Source organism: Microcaecilia unicolor, chromosome 5 (assembly GCF_901765095.1).
Source record: "Microcaecilia unicolor chromosome 5, aMicUni1.1, whole genome shotgun sequence".
Classification (NCBI taxonomy): Eukaryota; Metazoa; Chordata; class Amphibia; order Gymnophiona; family Siphonopidae; genus Microcaecilia; species Microcaecilia unicolor.
In genome coordinates this window covers 175,428,437-175,451,845 of record NC_044035.1, presented here as the reverse complement: position 1 = coordinate 175,451,845, position 23,409 = coordinate 175,428,437, and the positions used below count along the sequence as shown (strand labels likewise).

At 44.6% G+C, this 23,409-nt stretch overlaps 1 protein-coding gene across 1 annotated transcript in view; it reads right to left on the bottom strand.

Annotated features, from left to right (window-relative positions):
• The window catches only part of VAC14 (VAC14 component of PIKFYVE complex), a 573,384-nt gene that overhangs the window by 110,429 nt on the left and 439,546 nt on the right, over nucleotides 1–23,409 (bottom strand). Inside the window, exon 16 of the mRNA XM_030203598.1 lies at nucleotides 5,506–5,624. Coding sequence (XP_030059458.1) covers nucleotides 5,506–5,624 — 119 coding nt within the window. The remainder of the gene's footprint in view (nucleotides 1–5,505; nucleotides 5,625–23,409) is intronic.

The window sequence follows — 23,409 nt, the reverse complement described above, 5'->3', positions numbered from 1 at the left end:
AGGGGTTAATATTCCCAGAGACATCAAGGAGCTATACCAGGTTAATTTCCCCGAGATAGCGAAGCGTTTGCTGCAAGACTTGCAAAGATGGGGGGGTCTACAGTTGTCCTGGGTTGGGAGGATAAGTGCAGTAAAAATGGTAGTACTCCCAAGGATACTGTATCTCTTTATGGCATTACCAATCTCCATCCCAGATAGCTTCCTACGAGGCCTCCAGAGGGACATCTTCTCCTTCATCTGGAAAAAAAGACCACCACGAGTTAAAAGAGAAGTTATGTACCAACCAAGGCAGCAGGGAGGGATGGGGGTCCCCTCTATCACCCTATATTACCAGGCGGCACATCTTAGAACAATAGCGGCTTGGTTCACAGACACAGAAAAATTGAGTGTCAGGATGGAGCAGGGCTGGGTGGGCCCCTTCCCGCTTAGGGCTATTCCATGGCTAGCTAAACAGGAGTTGGATGAACTTATCAAGGGATGCCCGCCGCTGATGCAGTGGCCCTTGCACACCTGGAGTGGGGTGCGAGAACAGTTTTTTCCAGGACGTAAGTTTTTTCGGCACATGTACCTTAGATTTGCTCCACACTTTACACCAGGAAGACATGACACGGCCTACTGTGGCTGGGAAGATATGGGTCTGTGCACGTTGGGCCAAATGTGGGAAGAGAATACGACAATAGCGTTTGAAGAGCTCTGCAGGGAACATGGTTTATCCTCCTTACAGGCTTTCCAATACTACCAAGTACAGGACTTTATAAGGCGAAGGGCAAGAGATGAGCTTAACTTATCAGAAACTAAGATAGAAATGTGTATGATGAGAGGGGGAGGTAAGGGGAGCATATCAAGACTCTATGAAGCATTGCTTCTATACTCCAACCCCGTAGAACATTATTTAGCTATATGGAATGAAGCCTTGAAGGAAACATATACTTTTCAACAATGGAAATTAGCATTTAAATCTTTGCTTAAGGTCTCGATTTCTAGTTCTATGATTGAGAATGGACACAAGATATTATATTGCTGGTACTATACCCCGCATCGCATTGCAAAGATGTTTAGAGGATGCTCAGCTACATGCTGGCGACAGTGCGATGGAATAGGGGACATGTTCCACATCTGGTGGGCCTGTACACACGCTCAGACATACTGGACAATGCTTCTGAAATTTCTGACTGAGGTCACTGGGATAACCTACCCAATGAAGATGGACTATTGTTTGCTACATTTTAAACCCGAAGGAGTTCCAAATCCAATACACCAGTTTGCTGGACAACTGTTTGTGGCAGGCAAGCTGGTATTAGCAGCGGCTTGGAAACAACCATCACTGCCGGGCCTTCATAGAGTCCTGCAGAAATTAGAATACATTTGCCTTATGTCCAAACTCACAGCGCTACGGAATGGACATTTAATACAACATCAAAAGACTTGGAAGCTTTATGAACAGTGGTTGTCCTCCCGGGACACTAAGAGCCAGTAAATGTTAGGCACGCATGAGTAGGTCGAGAGGGGGGGGGGGGGGGGGGGGGGGAGAGGAAGGGAAAGGGTGAGAGGGGTTCTGAGAAATTGAATGAGTGGAATTAGAAATGGGGAACAGCCCAGAAAAGGTGTTAAGCAATATGGTTGTATTAAAGTTGTTCTCTGTTTTGATATGTTTATATCTGAAAATAATAAAATAAATGGTAAAAAAAAAAAAAATGGTCCCTAACTGTAATAGCAGGTAATATGTGCAGTCGCATAGCCCATCTTGTGTTTTGTTAGTCTGGCAAGCAGCCTTGTGAAGCATTTTCTATATACCCATCTTACAATAAGGCAAATGAAGCACAAGCAGAAATGATGCATGTCTGTCATTAACATTTTGTGCAGATGTCTTTCTAGTGTATTTAATTTGGGAAATCCTGTATCATCATGCAAGATATTTTGATTTTCTCCCACGCTCCAACTGCATGAGGAGAGGAAAAGCCACTTGTTAGTCTTCAGAGGAATATGAACACCATAATTCCTTTAATTCCAGCGCAACTTTCTTTCTTAGACTTAAAAACAAAAGTAAAAAAAAACAAAAAACTAAAAAGGTAATCCAGTTTAGAAAAACAATAAAAAATCTATTTTATCAGGATCAGCAATAGAATATATCATGATGTCTGAATCCCAAAAAGGATTAAAGATAAATTCATAACAAAGAATATTTAATCTTGGTCTCCAGGTATACAGAAGTAAATTTATAAAGCATTTCCGTTGTGTAAAGCTTATTTTACACATGGAAAACTGAATGGCTTATTTCCAAAACCTGCTAAGTCCATACTAGTTGCATTGGAGTTAGAGGGTTATAGAAATAAGCTTTTCAGTTATTCCTGGGGGATTTCTGCATTATTTGTAGTATTTTTGCAGAGAATTTCCCCATCATAAAGCTTGAACTTCTCTACTACCTTTTCCCTCCTCATGCTCCAGCCTTCTTTACTCCTAATTCTGTCTGCCCCTAAAGTCTATTGCCACACGCAATACTCCCAACTCTTATTTTCCCTCCTCCCAGGCACACCCCCCACCTCTTCTTCTTTCTCCTAGGCACACACCTCCCCAGCTATCATTGTATCTCTTCCTCACCCAACATGGCACTCTCAAGTATGATCCATACCAGTGGTAAGCTCTATTTGTTCTGCGTCTGCCCTGCGGCACAATCTCGGCTTTCACTGCCACCTCTCCCATCCCAATACTACACATTCAGCTTTCTCTGACCCCCTTTGAACCCCATGGCACCAGGGGCGTAGCCAGACACCCAAGTTTGGGTGGGCCTGGACCCAAGGTGGGTGGGCAGCACTCCGCCTTGTCCTACAAGTGATTTGGTTTTTCCCTCTCTTGCCTGCATACCATATGGTCTTTCAAACATCCCCTCTCCCCCATATACCTTTTAAATACCCGATTTTCACCGGCAGCAAAAAGATGTTGGGGGTTTTGGGCTGGTGGGGCTTGGGGTCCCTGCCAGCCACATTATAGGTATGCTGCTACTTGGTGGGTCTGAACCTAAATTGGGTGGGCCTGGGCCCACCCCAGCCCACCCTTGGCTACGCCACTGCATGGCACACACTGAACTTGCTCTATTGCTCTGCACTCCACTTTTCCCATGGCACATTCTCACTTTGCTCTACCCCCCACCCTTCCTATGGCCTTGATGGCACATTCACCTTGCTATGCCCCCCCCACCTTCCCCATGGCACAGTCAACTTGATGTGCCCTCCGTCCCATGGCACACTCACCTTGCTGTGCCCCCCTTCCCACCCTCCCCATGGGAATTCACCTTGCTGGGCCCCCCTTCCTATGGCATATTCACCTTGCTGAGCCCCTACCTTTCCTAGCCACATTCACTTTGTTGTGCACCTCCTTCCACACTTTTCATGGCACACTTACTTTGCTGTGTGATCCCTCACACCCATCCCATGGCACACTTGCCTTGTTGTGCACCCCACATATGGCACACTCATCTTGCTGTGTGATCTTCTCCCACCCTCCCCCATGGCACATTCACTTTGCTGTGCCCCCCCCCCCCATCTAAATGCCTCTCTCTCCCTTCCATTGCAGGGATCATGTGGCAGAAGGAGGAGGAAATGAACCGCTGCACATCAGGTCATCTCCTCCTCCTCCTTTGCCAGCTTAGAGCCAAATGTTTATGTGAACTGTGCGGACCTCCCTACAGCCATGCAGTTCACATAAGCAGTCTGGCCTAAGCTGGCAGAGGAGGAGGAAGTGACCCGATGCCCAATTCACTTCCTCCTCCTTTTCCTGCTGTGTAACCTCTGTGGGGGAGAGGGTGGGAGCGATCCGATGCCAGCACTTCGAAGTATTCTGCATGTTCTGCGGGTGTGGGTAATTCTTCTCTGCGCACCTGTGCAGAATTCCCCCAGGAGTAGAAAATGGTATTATAAAATTGTTCTAGGATATATACACATAACCTCCAATATTAACCTGGCAGAGGTCAGCATATTTTTTTAAACACTGATCATCGCTGGTTAAATTATTCCCTGATATTCAGTGCCAGACTATGAATATTGGGGGATAATTTTGGGCAGGCTGGGAGGCGGAACTTATGCGGACCCGGATGATATTCAGCCAAGGCCCACATAAGAGTTATGCAGTCCGGCTAAATTTCGGCCAGGGACCTGCATCATTTTCTCAAAAATACTGCCTGGAGCCCCTCCCCTCAGCTCTCACCATTAAGAAGTGCTCCCCTGAAACTCCACCAATCATCCAGGTAGGGCCCCTAGGCCCATCTCTATGCCCGATGCAGAATGGCTGCCACGACTTCTCACGGTACTTCGTGTAGTCCTGTGAGCTGCTGCGAGAGGTTGTGGCAGCCATGTTGGAATGGAGCTGCAAGGGGCAGGAGTAAGGTGGCTGCCCTCCTGCCCCCAATGACCACCAGGGATACAGCCATGTTGCCAGATCTCTGAAAATTCCCCAGCCCAATTTGTGGCCCAAAGTAGCCCAAAAATAGTCCGACACCTAAACCAGCTGTCTGAGGAGTGGTGGTGGGGGGTGTCTCCCCTCGGAGCTCATCAATAAAAAATTGTGTGTGGGGGAAGAGGGAATCTATCAGTATGGCAAAAAAAAGGCCCCAAAAAAGCTACCTGGATGGCTGGGGGGATGGGATGGGGGGGCATTCTAGGGGGGGGTTCTTATTGGAGAGGGCTGGAGGTGGTATATCCTTGGGCTCCTCCTAGTACCACTCCTGACCTGCCCACTTTCTGTTTGGGTGGTCTGTGTGTCTGGTTAAGTGCTGCTGAATATCCCCCACTTAAGCAGCGGGAAGCAATTTAAGTGGGCAGGAGAAAAATCACTTTGAATATCGGCCTCATAAAGATTAGGCATACAGCAACACAGGAGGTGATATAGTCATAGGTGTTTCTGTGGGTGCAGTTATGATGCATATGCATATTCTATAAAATTTATATATTCATGAAAAAAATACACAAACATATTTGGAACCTGCTTCAGAACAGAAAAAAATTTGTATGCTGTTGGGGATGGCTCTGAGATTTGATTTTACAAAGGAACACAGGTGTCTATGTTGCCTTTAGAAAAAAGGCAAAAATAGGTACATGTTTTGTAGATTATATAAGCTTAATTTTTAAAAACTTAAGCCGCACAAACATCCCTTTGGTTATATTTCCCCTGTTTTAGAGACTGTGAATGTTAGAAGAGAAACAGAAACAGCCATCAGCCCCAGTTCTTTTACTGCCTGAATATTCACACACCATAGGCAGGTTATCAATCACAGCAAAACACTAGAATTAGTCCTCTTGCAGTCACTAATACTACACGGGAGTTACCCCCTTCCAGCATATCCTTCATTTCCTTAAAAACTCCAGAACAGTTTAAGGTGATATCTCAAACTATTAGCATTGCTAATACTTTGAAAACACAATAACTGGAGCTTTACAGTGATACGGTATGTAAAGAAGTAAAGCAGTGTTAAGTGGCATAACAGCAATATTACAGCAAATATCCACAGGATACAATTTCTGGATGAGGTCATAAGCATGCTTATAATTCTGAGTGAGGAAGCAGAGTGACACTGTGGCGACAGGATTGTGGCACCAGGAGCGGTAGAGGCAGCAGAAGAGGTTACAGCTTTCCTGTGCAGAGGGAATATAAAAGTGACATTTAAAACAATGGAATACAAAGTCATGTCTAAACGTTAATTTGTTTTAGATTGTTATATTCCCTCAAGTTTGTTTGGCTCTATGCATCCATAGTATACATGGAAGCAAAGTTGATGGAATGTAAAGTTTCAAAATCTATGGAGTTGTTGTAGGCATTAAAGTATCATAAAGAGCCTGATTCATCAACACCTTTACACCCAGACACTGAATAAGGGACAAGGCCCAATGCTCTGAAGCAAATGTGGGCACTAGAGGCCATTAGCACAGGACTAGTGACCGCATTTGCTAGTGCTGAATGCTGAGAGCTGACGAGCGCGTGAACTAATAAGCTCACCGGCTCACAGCGCAATGAGCATGGCAAATGGGCTCATCCCCTAATCCTCCCCAATGCTCAGCAGACAGTGTGCCAAACAAGGACGCTCTTTCTGCCATCAACCCTACATCAGCTCGGAGCTGGTGTTAGGGTTGTGCCAGCCATGGAGAGGAATGGGAATGGTAAGATCCGGGTCTTAGTTAGAGGGTGACTTGAATGCTGGACTTTGAGCAGGGAGAACAGTCAGCCAGGGGAGTGGTGTGTCAAGGTAAAGCTACATTCATATTTGCAAGGCCATAGAGATTATTTCAGGGGTAGGGGGAAATGACTGACTCCCCCCCCCCCCCTCACCACTGTCTTCCCCTTTCCTCCTTTGGCTTTTCTCCCTCCCTTTCTCTTCCTTACCAAGACATACTTCTTCCTCCTCCCCCTCTGGCATTCAAGGCATGTGCTCAACAGCTGTGCTTAACGAAACAGCCTTGAGTGCATGCCCAGGCACAATCCTTCTGCAGAAGTCCCTAATGCTCAACACTATGAGTGCGCCTAAATTTGCATCTCATTAGTGTTGAACATTAGGGAGTTTCTTTGCCAAGCTGATCCGTCAGTATTTTTCCAGTGCTGTTCAGCATTTGGGCCTAAAGCTTTATTGAATTAGGTCTTTGGTATGTTTGAGTGCATTATCCTACAATTACTAATACATTTCTGACCACCTATCCCAGAGGGTAAAGTTCTGAGCATGAACAACCCTTCCCACCCCGCAGCAGTCTCCAGAGTTTCCTCAGTGTAATGAAATTCTTGGGGAGGTGGGAGGGACTATGTGCTTGAATAATCCTGTTGTCTTTGCAAAACGTTTGTTACAGGGAAGCAACTTTGCTTTCTCTGCTGACAGGCAGGGTGTAATCAAGCACACAAGTGGGCGACTCCTAGGCTCAGGACCAATCCAATTATATTGATAACTTCAACACTGGTGAAAAATGGCAAAGTTAGATGACAATGTGAGAGCTGCATAGATCACAAGGCTAGGCTGGTCTATATTGCTCAACTTAATGCACTGTTTCTGACTGTGTGAAGTGAAGGTATGAAGCAAGGACCAAGTAGATGCTTTCAGATGCTATCTGGAGAAGAAGAATTCAAAAGAGTTATGATAGTCACAGTGGCTCTAATCTGATTAGGCTTGGCTATAGAGAGATATCAGTCTGCTCATAACATAATAGTAGCTAATAAGTTAGTTTATTTCCTTCGACCCATACAGGTTTGGCATTCTGTTGGCAAAGTAAACTGTTGAGCTGACCATTCTTTTAAGAAAACAAGCTAGAGCTTGTTTACAATCCAAAGTGTAGAGGGACTTCTCATGTGGATGCTTGTGCAGTTTAGGATAAAATGTAGGTACCACTATTTCTTCATTCATAAGAAAAGGTGATAATCTTTGGCAGGAATTTAGGACAAGTATGTAGTCCAACTTTATTATGATGAAACCAAGTATTACATTCATATGTAACTAAGGGTTGAAGTTCACCAATTCTTTTAGCCGAAGTAACCAATACAAAAGAAAAGAAGTGTACCTTCAAGGTTAAATTCATGAGAACCAAAGATTCCATAAGTAGCAATGGTGGTCTAATGAGAAATGCGAGGATGATAATCAGGTCCCATGGCATAGGAGGCTTCTGTATCAGTGGACTGACATGAAGAAGGATGGGCAGACTGGATGGGACATATGGCCTTTATCTGCCATTATTTTCTCTTTATGAGTCAGAAACGTATGAGACACTGAAGCCAAGGGTGCACAAACGTACAGTGGTGGAAATAAGTATTTGATCCCTTGCTGATTTTGTAAGTTTGCCCACTGACAAAGACATGAGCAGCCCATAATTGAAGGGTAGGTTATTGGTAACAGTGAGAGATAGCACATCACAAATTAAATCCGGAAAATCACATTGTGGAAAGTATATGAATTTATTTGCATTCTGCAGAGGGAAATAAGTATTTAATCCCTCTGGCAAACAAGACCTAATACTTGGTGGCAAAACCCTTGTTGGCAAGCACAGCGGTCAGACGTCTTCTGTAGTTGATGATGAGGTTTGCACACATGTCAGGAGGAATATTGGTCCACTCCTCTTTGCAGATCATCTCTAAATCATTAAGAGTTCTGGGCTGTCGCTTGGCAACTCGCAGCTTCAGCTCCCTCCATAAGTTTTCAATGGGATTAAGGTCTGGTGACTGGCTAGGCCACTCCATGACCCTAATGTGCTTCTTCCTGAGCCACTCCTTTGTTGCCTTGGCTGTATGTTTTGGGTCATTGTCGTGCTGGAAGACCCAGCCACGACCCATTTTTAAGGCCCTGGCGGAGGGAAGGAGGTTGTCACTCAGAATTGTACGGTACATGGCCCCATCCATTCTCCCATTGATGCGGTGAAGTAGTCCTGTGCCCTTAGCAGAGAAACACCCCCAAAACATAACATTTCCACCTCCATGCTTGACAGTGGGGACGGTGTTCTTTGGGTCATAGGCAGCATTTCTCTTCCTCCAAACACGGCGAGTTGAGTTCATGCCAAAGAGCTCAAGTTTTGTCTCATCTGACCACAGCACCTTCTCCCAATCACTCTCGGCATCATCCAGGTGTTCACTGGCAAACTTCAGACGGGCCGTCACATGTGCCTTCCGGAGCAGGGGGACCTTGCGGGCACTGCAGGATTGCAATCCGTTATGTCGTAATGTGTTACCAATGGTTTTCGTGGTGACAGTGGTCCCAGCTGCCTTGAGATCATTGACAAGTTCCCCCCTTGTAGTTGTAGGCTGATTTCTAACCTTCCTCATGATCAAGGATACCCCATGAGGTGAGATTTTGCGTGGAGCCCCAGATCTTTGTCGATTGACAGTCATTTTGTACTTCTTCCATTTTCTTACTATGGCACCAACAGTTGTCTCCTTCTCGCCCAGCGTCTTACTGATGGTTTTGTAGCCCATTCCAGCCTTGTGCAGGTGTATGATCTTGTCCCTGACATCCTTAGACAGCTCCTTGCTCTTGGCCATTTTGTAGAGGTTAGAGTCTGACTGATTCACTGAGTCTGTGGACAGGTGTCTTTCATACAGGTGACCATTGCCGACAGCTGTCTGTCATGCAGGTAACGAGTTGATTTGGAGCATCTACCTGGTCTGTAGGGGCCAGATCTCTTACTGGTTGGTGGGGGATCAAATACTTATTTCCCTCTGCAGAATGCAAATAAATTCATATACTTTCCACAATGTGATTTTCCGGATTTAATTTGTGATGTGCTATCTCTCACTGTTACCAATAACCTACCCTTCAATTATGGGCTGCTCATGTCTTTGTCAGTGGGCAAACTTACAAAATCAGCAAGGGATCAAATACTTATTTCCACCACTGTATACTATTACTATTAGGGCTGCACATCTATTAAAATTTTAATTGCACAATTAATCACTTTTCAAATGTTTAATTGTTGTATAACGTGTGCCCCTCACATTTCCTCCTGTACAGTGCAAAATATAGACAGCAAATGTAAATTCTCAAAACTGACACATTTCAATTACTAAATTGAAAATAAAATAATTTTTCTTACTTTTGTTGTCTGGTGATTTTATTTTGCTAATCATCTTGTTCCCTGGCTCTGGTTCTGCTTCTCTCTGTCTGTGTTCTGAATTGTGTTTCCAGGGCCTTTTGTCCATTCACTATTTCTTTTCTCTTCTCCCCTCCCTATATCCATCTTTCACGTTCAACTTTCTTCCATTTTTCTGCCTCCTTCTCAAATCTACCTCATTTTTTAGCTCTTGCCTTTCCTGCCTTCCCTTCCCTCTTCTCTTTCATTCCCCACCATCCATGTGCATTCCCCCTCTCTCCATTTCTCCTCCCCTCTGTTCATGTCTACCATCTCCCATTTCCAACTTCTGTCCCTCTCTTCCCCAACCATCCAGCATCACCCCTTTCTCTCTCTCCCCCAACCATCCAGCATTGCTCTTCGCTCTTCATCGTCCACCAATGACATATCTCTTTCTCTCTTCCCCCTCACTATCCACCATCAGCCCTCTGTCTCTTCCCCCCCACCATCCAGTATTGCCCCATCTCTTCCCTCTCACACACCACCATCCAGCATTGCCCCACCTCTCTGTTCTGCCCTCCAACCATCCAGCAATACCACGTCTCCCCCCTCTATCCCCACCACCAGTGCCACCAAAACAAAACCATCATCCCACATTGCTCTCTCTCTCCCCCCCAACCATCTGGTATTGTCTTCATCCCATCACTCTATCTCCCCCATATTCTGCATTGCTCCATCTCTCTCCACCCCCCATATTCTGCATTACTCTGTCCCCCCCCCCCCATATTTTACATTGCCCTGTCTCTTCTACCTTAGTCTGCACTGCTCTCTCTCCCCATCCCCATATCCTGAATTGTCCCATCTCTTCTCCATCCATTTTCTACATTGCTCCATCTCTCCCTACCTCCTTCCATATTTTGAATTGCTCCATCTCCTTTTCCTCTTTTCCTCCTGTTGGCTCACCTGCTCCTGTGATGGGCTCACTGTTTCTCTCAGTCTTCTCGGCACTTGTGACATCAGCAGCAAGCAGAAGTCAGGCATGGAGACATTTCTCTATGCGTGCTGCTGCTGGCTCTGCTGGACCCAGAAACAGGAAGTTACATCAGAGCTTGATGTAACTTGTAACTTCCCGTTTCTGGGTCTGGTCGCAGCACACACAAGGGAATATTTCACGTTCAACTTTCTTCCATTTTTCTGCCTCCTTAAATCTACCTTGGTTTTTTAGCTCTTGCCTCTTCATATTTGCCTTGCTGCAGCCACCATGAAAACAGAGAAGCAGTGAGTCCATCACAGGAGCGGGAGACCATATAATGTGAATGAGCCAGTGGGAGGAGGAGAGGAAAGGGAGACAGATGGGGCAAAGCAGGATACGGGGGGGGGGGGGGGGGGGGGAGGGGAAAGACAGGGCAATGCTGGATGGTTGCAGGTAGGGAAGTGTGACAGAGATGATGCCATTAATTCCGTTATAAATTTAATCACATTCTAAATTCATCTTTATTTGATATACTGTCTGAGAACATACCATCTATGTGGTTGACAATAATAAAAATACAAATAGGCAGCTGAAACAGCAATCGAGAAACAGAACTACCAATCTTTGATAGGAAAGGGATAGAAAACAAGAGAGGAAATACTGCATCTATCACAAGCTTAACTCCCCAACATGGGCACTAACTGCTAAACAAAAAAGAAAAAGGCCTTATTTGGATCCTCAAAGGCCTAGACCACAGCCTCAAAGCCTGCTGAAAAAGATGGGTCTTGAGGGCCACCTTAAACTGTTGCTGTGAGGACAGTATTCGTAAATATGCAGGAAGAGTATACCCATAGGTGGTTAGTGGCTCAGCTGTTTGAGGAGGCTAAAGTGGGCAAGGCTGGGCATGGGGTCTGAGTCTATAAATATGTATCAAATGCCAAAGAATAAAGTGGCAAGAAAATTAAACAGTGTAAACTTCAATAAATATATATAGATCTCTTAAGCAACTGAATTAAAGCGGATTGAAAAAAGTGTTCATAGATGATGCCTACATCTCCATAGAGGCCTGCAGCCAGTTTGCCTCTCTTCTCTCTTACACATCCCACTTGCCCTCAGCCAACACACCTATGGAAACAATTCAACTGTATTTAAAGATCCCTCAAGAGGCTGTGTCTCATAATTTAGGCTCTAAAACCCTTTCTGATGTTTTGGTGTAACCTCAGTAAGGCCAACACACAATCTCTCCATTGCAAAACGTTATACACAAATCTGTGCAAAAACACACTCAGAACCCTACCAAATTATAACAGCACTAACTTCCAGGACAGGAAGAGCTATAACTTTATGTGTGAAAAGGCAGCACTGTACACCGGGCCCTAAAATACCAATACACTACCTAGTGAATAAAACAAATAGGACTGTAAAAAGATCTCTATGCAAATACTACATGCTAGCAGAATACCGCACCTTGGTCACATATGAAAAACACATGACACAACAGATATGACCCAAGGGACCAGAGATCAACAAAAGATATGAAGGCAAAAAACTGAACTGGAAACCTCTACAAGTCAGACTTAACACTTCTATAGAGCTACAAGGCATATGCAGCGCTGTACACCATACACGTAAAAGACAATCCCTGCTCAAAGAGCTCACAATCAGCATACCACAATACTAGAGACATTGAATCTGAAATGTAAAATATCACAGATCCACATTTACAAAAGCTGACATTCTAATTAATAAATTCTGAATAAAATACTTTTTTCTACCTTTGTTTTCTGAGCATTTTGCTTTTCTGTTCACTTCGGTCCCAGTGTCTGTTTTATGCTTTTCTCAGTTTCTTTTCTTTGAAATGTCTCCTGTTCATCTGACATTTTTTCTTTCTCCATATCCACTATCTTCCTGTGTCCTTATATGTCCTGTCCACCATCTCCCCTCTGTGGGCCTGTCCCTATCATTCCTCCAGTTTCAGTATCTGCCCTCAAAGTGTCCCAATCCAGTCCTTATATTCAGCAGTTTCCCCTCTATGTCTTTGTCTTGCCTAGTCCTGCATTTCTCCCTCTTAGTCCCTATCTCCTCCTGTGATCAGCATTACCCCTCTGTGCCCCTACCTCCCCATCCAGTGTTGTCCCTCTGTGTCATTATCCCTTTTCCTCTATACCTAGCATCTCTTCTCTGTCTCACTGTCTCTCTCCTCTCTTCTTCCCCCTCTCCCACCCTGGGGCCAGGTAGTCTCCCTCTCTCATATCACTCCTGTCCCTCACAGTTAAATATGTCTTCCTCCTAGGTCTTCAGGGTCTTTCCCCTTTTTTCCCCTAGTCAGTCAGTCAGTCAGTCTTTCTCTTGCTTCCCACCCCCACCAAGCTGGTCCAGCATCTATCCCTCTCCCTCCAGCACCTCTTTCTGTCCCTCCTGTTGCAAAGAGCAACACTCAGTTCTCCTTCTTGCCTGCAAGTCCAGCATTTCTCCCCTTTTATCATCCCCTGTGGTTCCAGCATCTGTCCCTTCCTCCTGCTCCCTGCAGTCCAATGATGGTTGCTACCCTGCCTTAATTGCTGCCGGCAGGGGAACAGCGATTGAAATGTGCTGCCTTGATCTTAGGTCTGAAGATGGGGCTAGGAGGAGGCAGATGCAGGCAGGTGGGAGTGGAAGGAGGAGGCAGATGCAGGGGAGTGAGAAGGAAAAGCAGGACAATTAATACTACTACTACTACTACTTAACATTTCTAGAGCGCTACTAGGGTTACGCAGCGCTGTACAAATTAACAAATAAGGAACAAATTATGGAGGAAGGGGCAAATCACGGGCATGTGTAGTAGAAGGTGGACATGGAGAAGCAGAAGAATGGATTATGGGGGCAGGAAGGTAAAGTACATGAATACAGAACAAGGGGAAAGGTGGGCAGATGCTGGGGAAGGGGTATATGGGAAGAGGTAGAGAATGAATGCTAGGGATGTGGGAGAGATGGGTAATGAATGGAGAAAGGAGAGAGAGGAAGACAGCTATAGAAAGGGACAGGTCTTAGAAGCAGATAAGGTAGAAATGGGGAAGTAAAAAGGGGGAATGAGAGCCTAGATAAAAATATAAAACATAAGAAAATAGGGGATGAGTGACAGGGTTGGTGATGGGGTGAAAGGCAGAGGCAGATGAAGCTGGAGAGGGGAAGATAGATGTAAGAGGAAGGGAAAAAGATGGAGAGGGAAAACAATGGAATATGGAATTCAGATTTTAGAAGAGGGCATAGGAGAAAAACAAGCAGCAAAACTGGTAAAGAAAGAGGTAATTGGTTTTTGGATAAGGGCTAAGGAGGCAGTTTTGTGCCATAATATTCACTGCTATGTGGCTAACACTCATATCATGTCAAAGAGTACCATACATATATTTTATATTCAACTATATTTTTTCAATAAAAATATTTAACTTCTCAATGTTTTTGTATAATATTTTAAAAATCACTTGTTCCCCTCCCCCCCCTCCGAGCCAAGGGATGCTCCAGCCCAATCCCATTACTGCTCAAACAATATCATGACTTGCATATCTGCTTCTTTGGCTTAGAGGGAACATGGATTATATAGCATTCTTTTATCATTCTTTATCATGTCTATTATTACATAGAGCAGCTGAGGCAGCAATTTTTGGTGGAAAGAAAAAACTCTGTATTGAAAGAAGGGAAATTGAGCAAATTTCAGAGGGAAAAAGGAGAAGGAAGAAATGTGAACACAGAACTGTAGTAAGCACAGTAATCAGGGTGAAAGTATATTAAAACTGATGAGGAGTTAATAGAAACAAAGAAAAGCTGATCACTTGTCAACTTAAGTGATGTCAGTCACTGCCAGTTAGTCCTATGTTGTATTGGAAAAATGAGAGCGGGGAATTATTTCCACTTAGAATGTGAACAGGCTACCATACCCTTCATTTTGTGTAATAAGCTAAACTGAAAATTAACACACGTCCAACCTTATTACTACTTGAGAAAGCTCAGAAAAGGGATCAAGAAGAGATTATGATTTATTGGCCAGAGAACAAGAAATAATGAGAGCATAGCTGCAGACCTGCAATAGAGCAACATAACAAAACCTGCTCCACAGTTCATCACAGTCAAGGAAACAATTCTCACCAGTTCCAGGGCTAATTATTTTAGTTAACAAAACCATGGAAAGTAAGCCCACATATAATGATAGCCTTTCAAAATAATGCAGAGAAGAAACCAGTAAAGATGACTCCATACTGCCAGGCACATTGTTCAACAGTGAGGAGGTTAAAATGGCTTCCTAATTTAACATAATCCAACTTTAGGAGTTCAAGCTGCTCAGAGCTAATATCTCACAAGCAACAGTAGTGGGCCTAAAGGCAGAGATGAAAGAAATCAAATGTCAGGTAACCTAAAATAAAATCAACAGGGGAGAGCAACTGGACATCAGTTCAACTCAGATATCTGGAGATCACCAGTAAACTCCGTTCAAAACATCTACATATCATAATACAGGGTATAACAGAGACAGACACAAATAAGTGAGTCTAGAACAAATTTCTTTACAAGAGAATAAGCACTGTATAATGAGTTGCTATTACTCAATAAGTATGAGGAGGTATAAACAGATAAACAAGAAAGGAAGAATTACTGCTTCCTAAATCACCAGAACACGAAAAGGCAAATATCACTAATGTATAATGTTGGAACTAGTTAGCAAAAGAAAAATGTATATATTTTTAAATAGATGTATGTTGCCCATTCATACATAAAAACTAAATTCTGTTTGATACCTGGTTTATACCTCATCAAGCTTATTGGGTAATAGCAAATCATCATACAACATTGGCTATTCAATTGTAAAGAAATATATCCTATACTAATTATTTAAACTGCATATTATCTGTTATATCCAATCTATATTTAATATTTTGGTGAATGGGTTATTCATTGGTTATTAAGTTGAAAACTTATTAAAAAAAAATAAGTGGACCAATATTCAGCTGGTGGCAGTGAGTGTTTTTTTAAACAATGATAAGTGCTGGTGCTGGGCAAAATAGTACAGACCATAGGAGCCGACTCTGTGGGTGCTGTGGGTGCTTGAGCACCCCCAATATTGAGAAAATTCCTTGTATGTGTCCAAGGAAGGGTTATTTCCATTGGGCTTAGCACCCCCAATAATTTTGAAAAGTTGGCTCCTATGGTACAGACTATTATAAAGAACTAAACTACAGAGCAAATTCAAAAGCATGGATTAATGAGACAAAGCCAACATGGATTTAGTGAATTGAAATCTTGCCTCCCCAATCTATTACATTTCTTTGAAGGGGTGAACAAAAATGTGGATAAAAGTGAGCCGGTTGATATTGTGTATCTGATTTTTCAAAAGGCATTTGACAAAGTACCTTATGAAAGACTCCAGAGGAAATTGGAGAGTCATGGGATAGGAGGTAGTGTTCAACTGTAGATTAAAAACTGGTTAAAAGATAGAAAACAGAGAGTAGGGTTAAATGGTCAGTATTCTCAAAGGAGAAGGGTAGATAGTGGGGTTCCCCAGGGGTCTGTGCTGGGACCACTGCTTTTAACATATTTATAAATGATCTAGAGATGGGAGTAACTAGTAAGGTAATTAAATTTGCTGACGACACAATTTAATCAAAGTCATTAAATCGCAAGAGTATTGAGAAAAATTACAAGAGGGCCTTATGAGACTGGGAGACTTGGAGGGGCATAATCGACCAGAAACGCCTATCTCCATGGGCGTTAATCTCCGAGAACGGGTCCGTGAAGGGGCGGAGTGAACCGTATTTTTTAAAAAAAATAGACGCCCATGCTTTATTCGCCAAGGTGTGAGCTGGGCGTTTTTGCTTTTCACCGATAATGGAAAATGAAATCGCCCAGCTCAAAAACGAATAAATGCAAGGCATTTGTTCGTGGGAGGGGCCAGGATTCATAGTGCACTGGTCCCCCTCACATGCCAGGACACCAACCGGGCACCCTAGGGGGCACTTTTACAAAAACAAAAAAAAAGGTAAAAGAGCTCCCAGGTGCATAGCACCCTTCCCTTGGGTGTTGAGCCCCCCAAATCCCCCTCAAAACCCACTGCCCACAAGTCTACACCAGTACTATAGCCCTAAGCGGTGAAGGGGGGCACCTACATGTGGGTACAGGGGGTTTGGGGGGGTTGGACGACTAGTAGCATTAAGCAGCACAATTGTAACAGGTAGGGGGGGGATGGGCCTGGGTCCACCTGCCTGACGTCCACTGCACCCCCTAACAACTGTTCCAGGGACCTGCATACTGCTGCTTGGGAGGAGGGTATGACATTTGAGGGTGAAAGTAAAAAGTTGTGAAACATCATTTGTTGTGGTGGGAGGGGGTTAGTGACCACTGGGGGAGTCAGGGGAGGTCATCCCCGACTCCCTCTGGGGGTCATCTGGTCATTTAGGGCACTTTTTGGGGCCTTATTCGTCAAAAAACAGGGTCCAGGAAAAGTGCCCTAAATTCTAGCTACAAACGCATCCATTATCGGCGAAGGGCGCCCATCTCTGTTCGGGTGATAACCACGCCCCAGTTCCGCCTTCACCACGCCTCCGACACTCCCCCGTCAACTTTGTCCGCATCCGCGACGGAGTGCAGTTGAAAGCGTCCAAAGTTCGGCTTTCGATTATGCCGCTTTATTTGTTTTTGTGAGAAGAACGCCCATCTCCCGATTTAGGTCGGAACTTGGGCGTTATTCTCGTTCGATTATAAGCTGGTTGGGCATCTAAATGGCAGATGACGTTTAAATGTGAGCAAGTGCAAAGTGATGCATGTGGGAAAGAGGAACCCAAATTATAGTTATGTAATGTAAGGTTCCACATTAGGAGTCACCAACCAGGAAAGGGATCTAGGCAGGGGTGTGCTGGTAAATTTTTAACAACAGGCTCTTTCTCCAGACTTAGCCAGCTCTGCAGTTGGAAGGGCCAGGGGTGGCCGGGTGGGGGTGGGGGGAGAGCAAAACTTGCCTCTCTCTCCTCCCTCCCTTCGTGCGGGCACGCTAGGCATACCTTTGCTGGCAACCAATAAATGGACTGCCACCACTCCCAAGGTCTTGCTCTGAGCAGCATGCTGAAAATTCTCACACATGCTGGAGAAGTCCTAGCCTGCTGCTCAGAGCTGGAAACAAGGAGCTGGGAGCAGCAGTAGTCTATTTACTTGGCTGGCAGGGCTCAGCATCCCCACCAGCAAAGTAAAAGAGAATTCAGCAGGGGGCCCAAGCTCACATTTTGGGAGCCAGTTGTTAAAGTAGCCATGGAGGGCCATACTTTAACAACCGGCTCCCAAAATTCTTAAAAATTTAACAACCGGCTCTTGCGAGCCTGTGAGAGCCTGCTCCAGCACACCACTGGATCTAGGCGTCATCGTTGATGAATCGTTGAAACCCTCTGCTCAGTGTGTGGTGGTGGCTAAGAAAGCAAATAGAATGTTAGGTATTATTAGAAAAAGAATGGAAAATAAGAATAAGGACATTATAATGCCTGTGCATCGCTCCATGGTGCAACTGCACCTCGAATATTGTGTTCAATTCTGGTCACCGAATCTGAAAAAATATATAGTGGAATTACAAAAAGTACAGACAAGGGCGACGAAAATGATAAAAGGATGTGACAACTATGAGGAAAGGCTAAAGCAGCTAGGGCTCTTCAGCTTGGCGAAAAGACAGCTGAGGGGAAATATGATAGAGGTCTTGTAACCAGGTACCTGTAGGTGCAGCCAAGGATAGAACAATCTCCTCCAGCCACGGGCTCCCGGTACAGTCAAGAAATAAATGTCCACCAGCAACTTCAATCTTAAGGACTTTATTCCATTCAGGTTTCTAGTAGACCTGATGCACAGTTCCAACAGCAGCCTTCACACCTTCAATCTTAAGCACATACAAGCCACCTGAAAGTGTGTGGCAAATAGTCCCCTTTAAGCAGTAGGCTATCAGCACATACCAGGATTCAATACAGGCTCACAGTCAGCTCCAGTCGGGGCTGTTTATCCAGTGCACAATAAGCAGTAGTTCAATTCCAAATAGAAGCAGTTCATCATCACAGTTAAATCACAAAGCAGCAGTTTCTACCTTCTACTCTCTTTACCTTCAGGAGAGTTCAATACTTTAGGGACTCCTCATACCCAAGGGATTTCACCCTGCATCAGCTTCACTGGTAAATTCAATACTTTAGGGACCTCCCTTACCCAAGGATTTTCAGCCTGCAAATACTTTTGGGACTTCCTCACACCCAAGGGATTTCAGCCTGCTTCAATACTTTAGGGACCTCTCTTACCCAAGGGTTTTCAGCCTGCAACTGCTTCTCTCCTCTCTGCTTCTCTCTTCTGAGACTCCTTCCCACCTGCCTAATCAATCCTCAGCTTCTGCTCTCACAACCAATCATTCTCCTTCCATTAGCTTCCCCCACACCCATACCAGCTGAGTTGAGCATTAGACTAATGATGAGCTCCTGCACACAGGGTTTCCTATCTCTCTTTCCTCCTAGTGGCAGCCAATCTACACATCCTGCCAGCTTACACCCATGTCTTCCCCTATTGCAGCTAGGAGTCCAGTCCGGGTTCCTCATCTCACCACCTGGCTCCTTGCCTGCAATGCCTTCTGTGACTTGTATTTCAGACTGAAACTGCCTTAACCCAACTATCCTGGATGTTGACTATCAAAGTCTATAAAATAATGAGTGGAGTGGAACGGGTAGATGTGAATCACTTGTTTATGCTTTCCAAAAATATTAGGACTAGGTGGCACACGAACTGGAGAAAATATTTCTTCACTCAACATGTAACTAAATTCTGGAATTTGTTGACAGAGAATGTGGTGAAAGCAGTTAGCTTAGTGGGGTTTAACAAAGGTTTGGATGACTTCCTGAAGGAAAAGTCCATAGACCACTATTAAAATGGACTTGGGGAAAATCTACTGCTTATTTCTAAAATAAAATCTATTGCACTGTTTTGGGATCTTGCCAGGGACCTGTGAACCTGGATTGGTCACTGTTGGAAACAGGATGCTAGGCTTGATGGACCTTCGGTCTGTCCCAGTATGGCAATACTTATGTACTTAAGTTAGACCCAGCTTAGGTTGTTTCAAGTTCACCCAACTCCTTACTTTTCCTACAGGCTGCCTTAAAGGAAGGGGCTGCAGTAGGACACCCCTGCTGCTCTGACTCTGGAAGCCTTAAAAGAAGTGCATTTCTGGCTGCTCCCCCAGAAATTAAGCCACACAAATACATCATGGGAACAGAGAGTAAACTTGAAATTAGAACTGAAAGTGCCCACAGAATTCTCATAAACCAAACCAATTTGGGTAACACCTTAAGGGCTATAATAATGTGTTCTCACTCTTTTCAGGTCTTAATGAATAGGATCAGAGGGCAATCATTAGTTAGAAAGGCTTACAGATCAAAATCTATTCTGATCTGTCTCCATACACTTTAACTTAAAAAAAGAAGCTTGCATTCTTTAATGAGTGTGGATCAGAGACAAGAACACTTATTATTGCTAGGGCTTTCCTTTTCTTCTTTGTATCCAACTAAGAGCCACCTTTCATCATTAAAGCAGAAGAATGCATGGAGCTGTACAAGACTATGTGGAAAAGTGAAAGGAAAAGCGACAAAAGAGTACATGAAGGAGAGAATGAGAGATTGGGCAGAAACTGTACCAAACATGAAGAAAAGTGTCAGACCAAAAGAAGAAGCCAGTTCTAAAATGGAAACAGGGCTAATGAGTGGTGTTTTATAACTCTGTTGTCTCTTTCTTAAACAGATCCAGTCATTATGGACAGCACTGCATGATTATCTGGGAGCATGACAAGCAAAGTTTGCATGTATAGGCAGTACAACATATCCTTAGGTGATTTTCCTTAATTTAAAGCATATAATTTAAAGTGTGTTTACAACCCTCTGAAGAAATTCACCCAAGGCAGAATATAGCAAGTATAACTTGGACATAAGCAATAAACAATGACAAAAATATTCAAACAGTAAATATTACAGCATAGTATACTACTTACAATGTCAACATAATACTTACTAAAACATCTTAATAGCGAGCAAAAGGCTTAAAAGGAGATAAGATCAAGTAACAGGAGTTTAGAGAGATGACAAGGGTGATTAACTTGAGGGAATACTGTATGTGCAGTCAGAAAGGGTGCATGCAACAATCTCAACTAGACAGAGTGTGGTAAGCAAGTCCTGCTTCAATATGTGCATACTGGACAGAAAATATACTTGGCTGAACAAGGAGGATGACTGACATCTGTTAGGCAAGACCAATGAACACTCATATTGTTAGGACAGAAGGCCAGTACTGAGGACATTCTCTTACTGAACCTATTTCCAAGCTGGAGAAATTCTCGCATTAATCTACAGAAGTTGCATGTTTTTTGATAGCTCATAGTATTACTTACAGTTCCTTCTGCACATCATCTGACAAATAATTTAAGTGCTCCTGGGATAGTGTGGTTATCTCTCACATACACACTTATTTGTGTGGTATTATTATTATATATGTTTTATTGTAAACTGCATTGCGATTTGCAATTTGGAAACTGTGTTTGTATCTCATGACTTAGTCTGAGTGCTCCTGTAAATGGGCATAAAAACACATTTTGGACTAGATTCTATATATATCATGCCTAAAAAATTGACACTGAAAAAATATACCAAGACATATTCTAGACATATTCTACAACTAAATTTAGGCATATACAATATGCCTAAATTTCCACATCCTATATAATAATTCTTACCTCCAACGTTCTGACCTGCCTGGGACCGTGGCTCCCTCGGAGTTGGTCAGGAAGGCTCCGTAGATCAGACTGACGTCACTGGCCACATTATGACGTGATCCTAGCAGACCAACTCCGAGGGAGCCACGGTCCCAGGCAAGAAAGCACGTTGGAGGTGAGAATTAAGGAGCTCCGTCGATGATAATGGCGCCACAAACACCCCTCTCCCCTTCTGTCATTTCAGGACCCCCTCCCACTCCACCCCTCTCTGGCCCTCCCCTTCGTAAGAGCTGGCTGCCTAAAAGTTTTTACCTCCTGCACGCAGGGATGCAGACGCCTGACTAGGTTAAAATCCTTATTCAACAAAGGAAAAAAAAAATGTTCCAGAAAGTCACAGGACTTCAGGACACAACTGAATAGCAAACAGGCCAAGAGAGTTACACAATTCCCGTCTCCTCCACGCACACACAGATCCAGGACCTCAAACATTCTATATCCATGGTTCCCAAATGTGGGTGGTACCCCCAAACAGGGTAGCAAAATCCTCATTTGGAGTCACATGCACCTGCAAGAAAGTCTACAGTGAGTTGCACCACAGCACCAGAATTAGAGGGAAGAAAACCAAGCAGCAAGTACACAGCTTCATACAGACAGGTTCATCACTCTTCCTTGCTCCTTCCCTCCAGAAGCTTTTTAATATCATCAGCAGAGCTAGCAGGAGGAGAGGAAAGAGCAGAAGTGAGATATGTCGAGCAGCACAGTAATGTGAAGAAGCCTGATGATTGACCTGTGCTGCTGAAGGCAGGCAGAGTCAACCCCAGAGATGGTGGAAGGGCTGTTAGAAAACCAAAGGAATGCAGCTGCTGGCAGAGAAGGTGCTCAAGGCCCATGGCAGGGTTATAAGTAAACCACTGGAACAGCAGTAGAAGGCAGAAAGAGTCTGAGAAGCTGTGGCAGTGTCAGGCTTCTTCCCTGGAAGCACTGGGTTTGTGAGCCCTTGGACCACTACCGTGGAGCGGCAGTGGCAGGCAAGGTCACCTTCAAAGCAGAGACAAGGCAAGGCTGGACTGGAACCTCGGACTGGAGTTCTGCACTGGAATACACAGGACTGGAATGCAACGGACGGGTGCACACTGGACTGGAACCCACTGGACTGGTACACACGGGACTGGAACCCGCTGGACAGGAACACACTGGACCTAGGCTTCACCAACGCTTAGCCACCGTTCCCCGAGGGTTGAGCCCTCAGGTTCGGGCAGCCGGCAGGGCTTACAGGAAAACCGGAACTAGCAAGCAGGAACAACAGGAATCAGGATACAGAGATGCCCCCAGGCACCTAGGCGAAAGCAAGGCAGACAGGCATGGAATGTCCGGGTTCCGGCAATAGTCAGGTCTGGCCACAGGCAGAGAATATCCGGGTTCAGGCAGAAGTCGGGTCAGGCAGCAAGTATCGGGGTTCAGGCAGAGAGAGTAGTCAGATTCAGGCAATGGTCAGGTCAATTAGCAAGAATATGGCTAGAGCTCCAGTAGCAAGGAGTACTGGCAGCGGACAGGACTAGGGCTGAAGCTCCAGAAGCAAAGGAAAACACACACGGGAAAACCAGAAAGCTAAACACAAGAAAACTAGTAAAGCTGTACACAAGCTAACAAGAAAGCTATGCCCAAGCTAGCTAGTCACAAGCTAGAAACTCACACTAAGCAAAACACAGGAGAACTAGTAAAGTTGTACACAAGCTAACAAGCAAAGCTATGCCCAAGCTAACTAGTCACACGCTAGGAACTCACACAACACAACACACAGGAGAACTAGTAAAGCTGTACACAAGCCAACAAGAAAAGCTATGCCCAAGCTACTAGTAACAAGCTAGAAACTCACACTGAACTGGACAAGGTAGCAGTGCACAGAGCACTCTAACATACCAGGGACCTTAGACAATGCAAAGGCCAAGGCTGCAGTCTCTAAGTGATTAATAAAGCCCTTCAACACCTGAGGAGCAGCTACAGCCATCAGTAAGCAACTACAGAGGCTGTCCAGGCACAAACAAGAGAGACAAGTCCAGCAGCCTGGAAGAACTGGACCGGACTAAAGTCTGGAACGGGTAGGAACAGCAAGATAAACTATGGCAGCCACTGGCTCTGGCCACCAGCGGATGAGAGGAGCAGGCAGAGTGCACACAGAA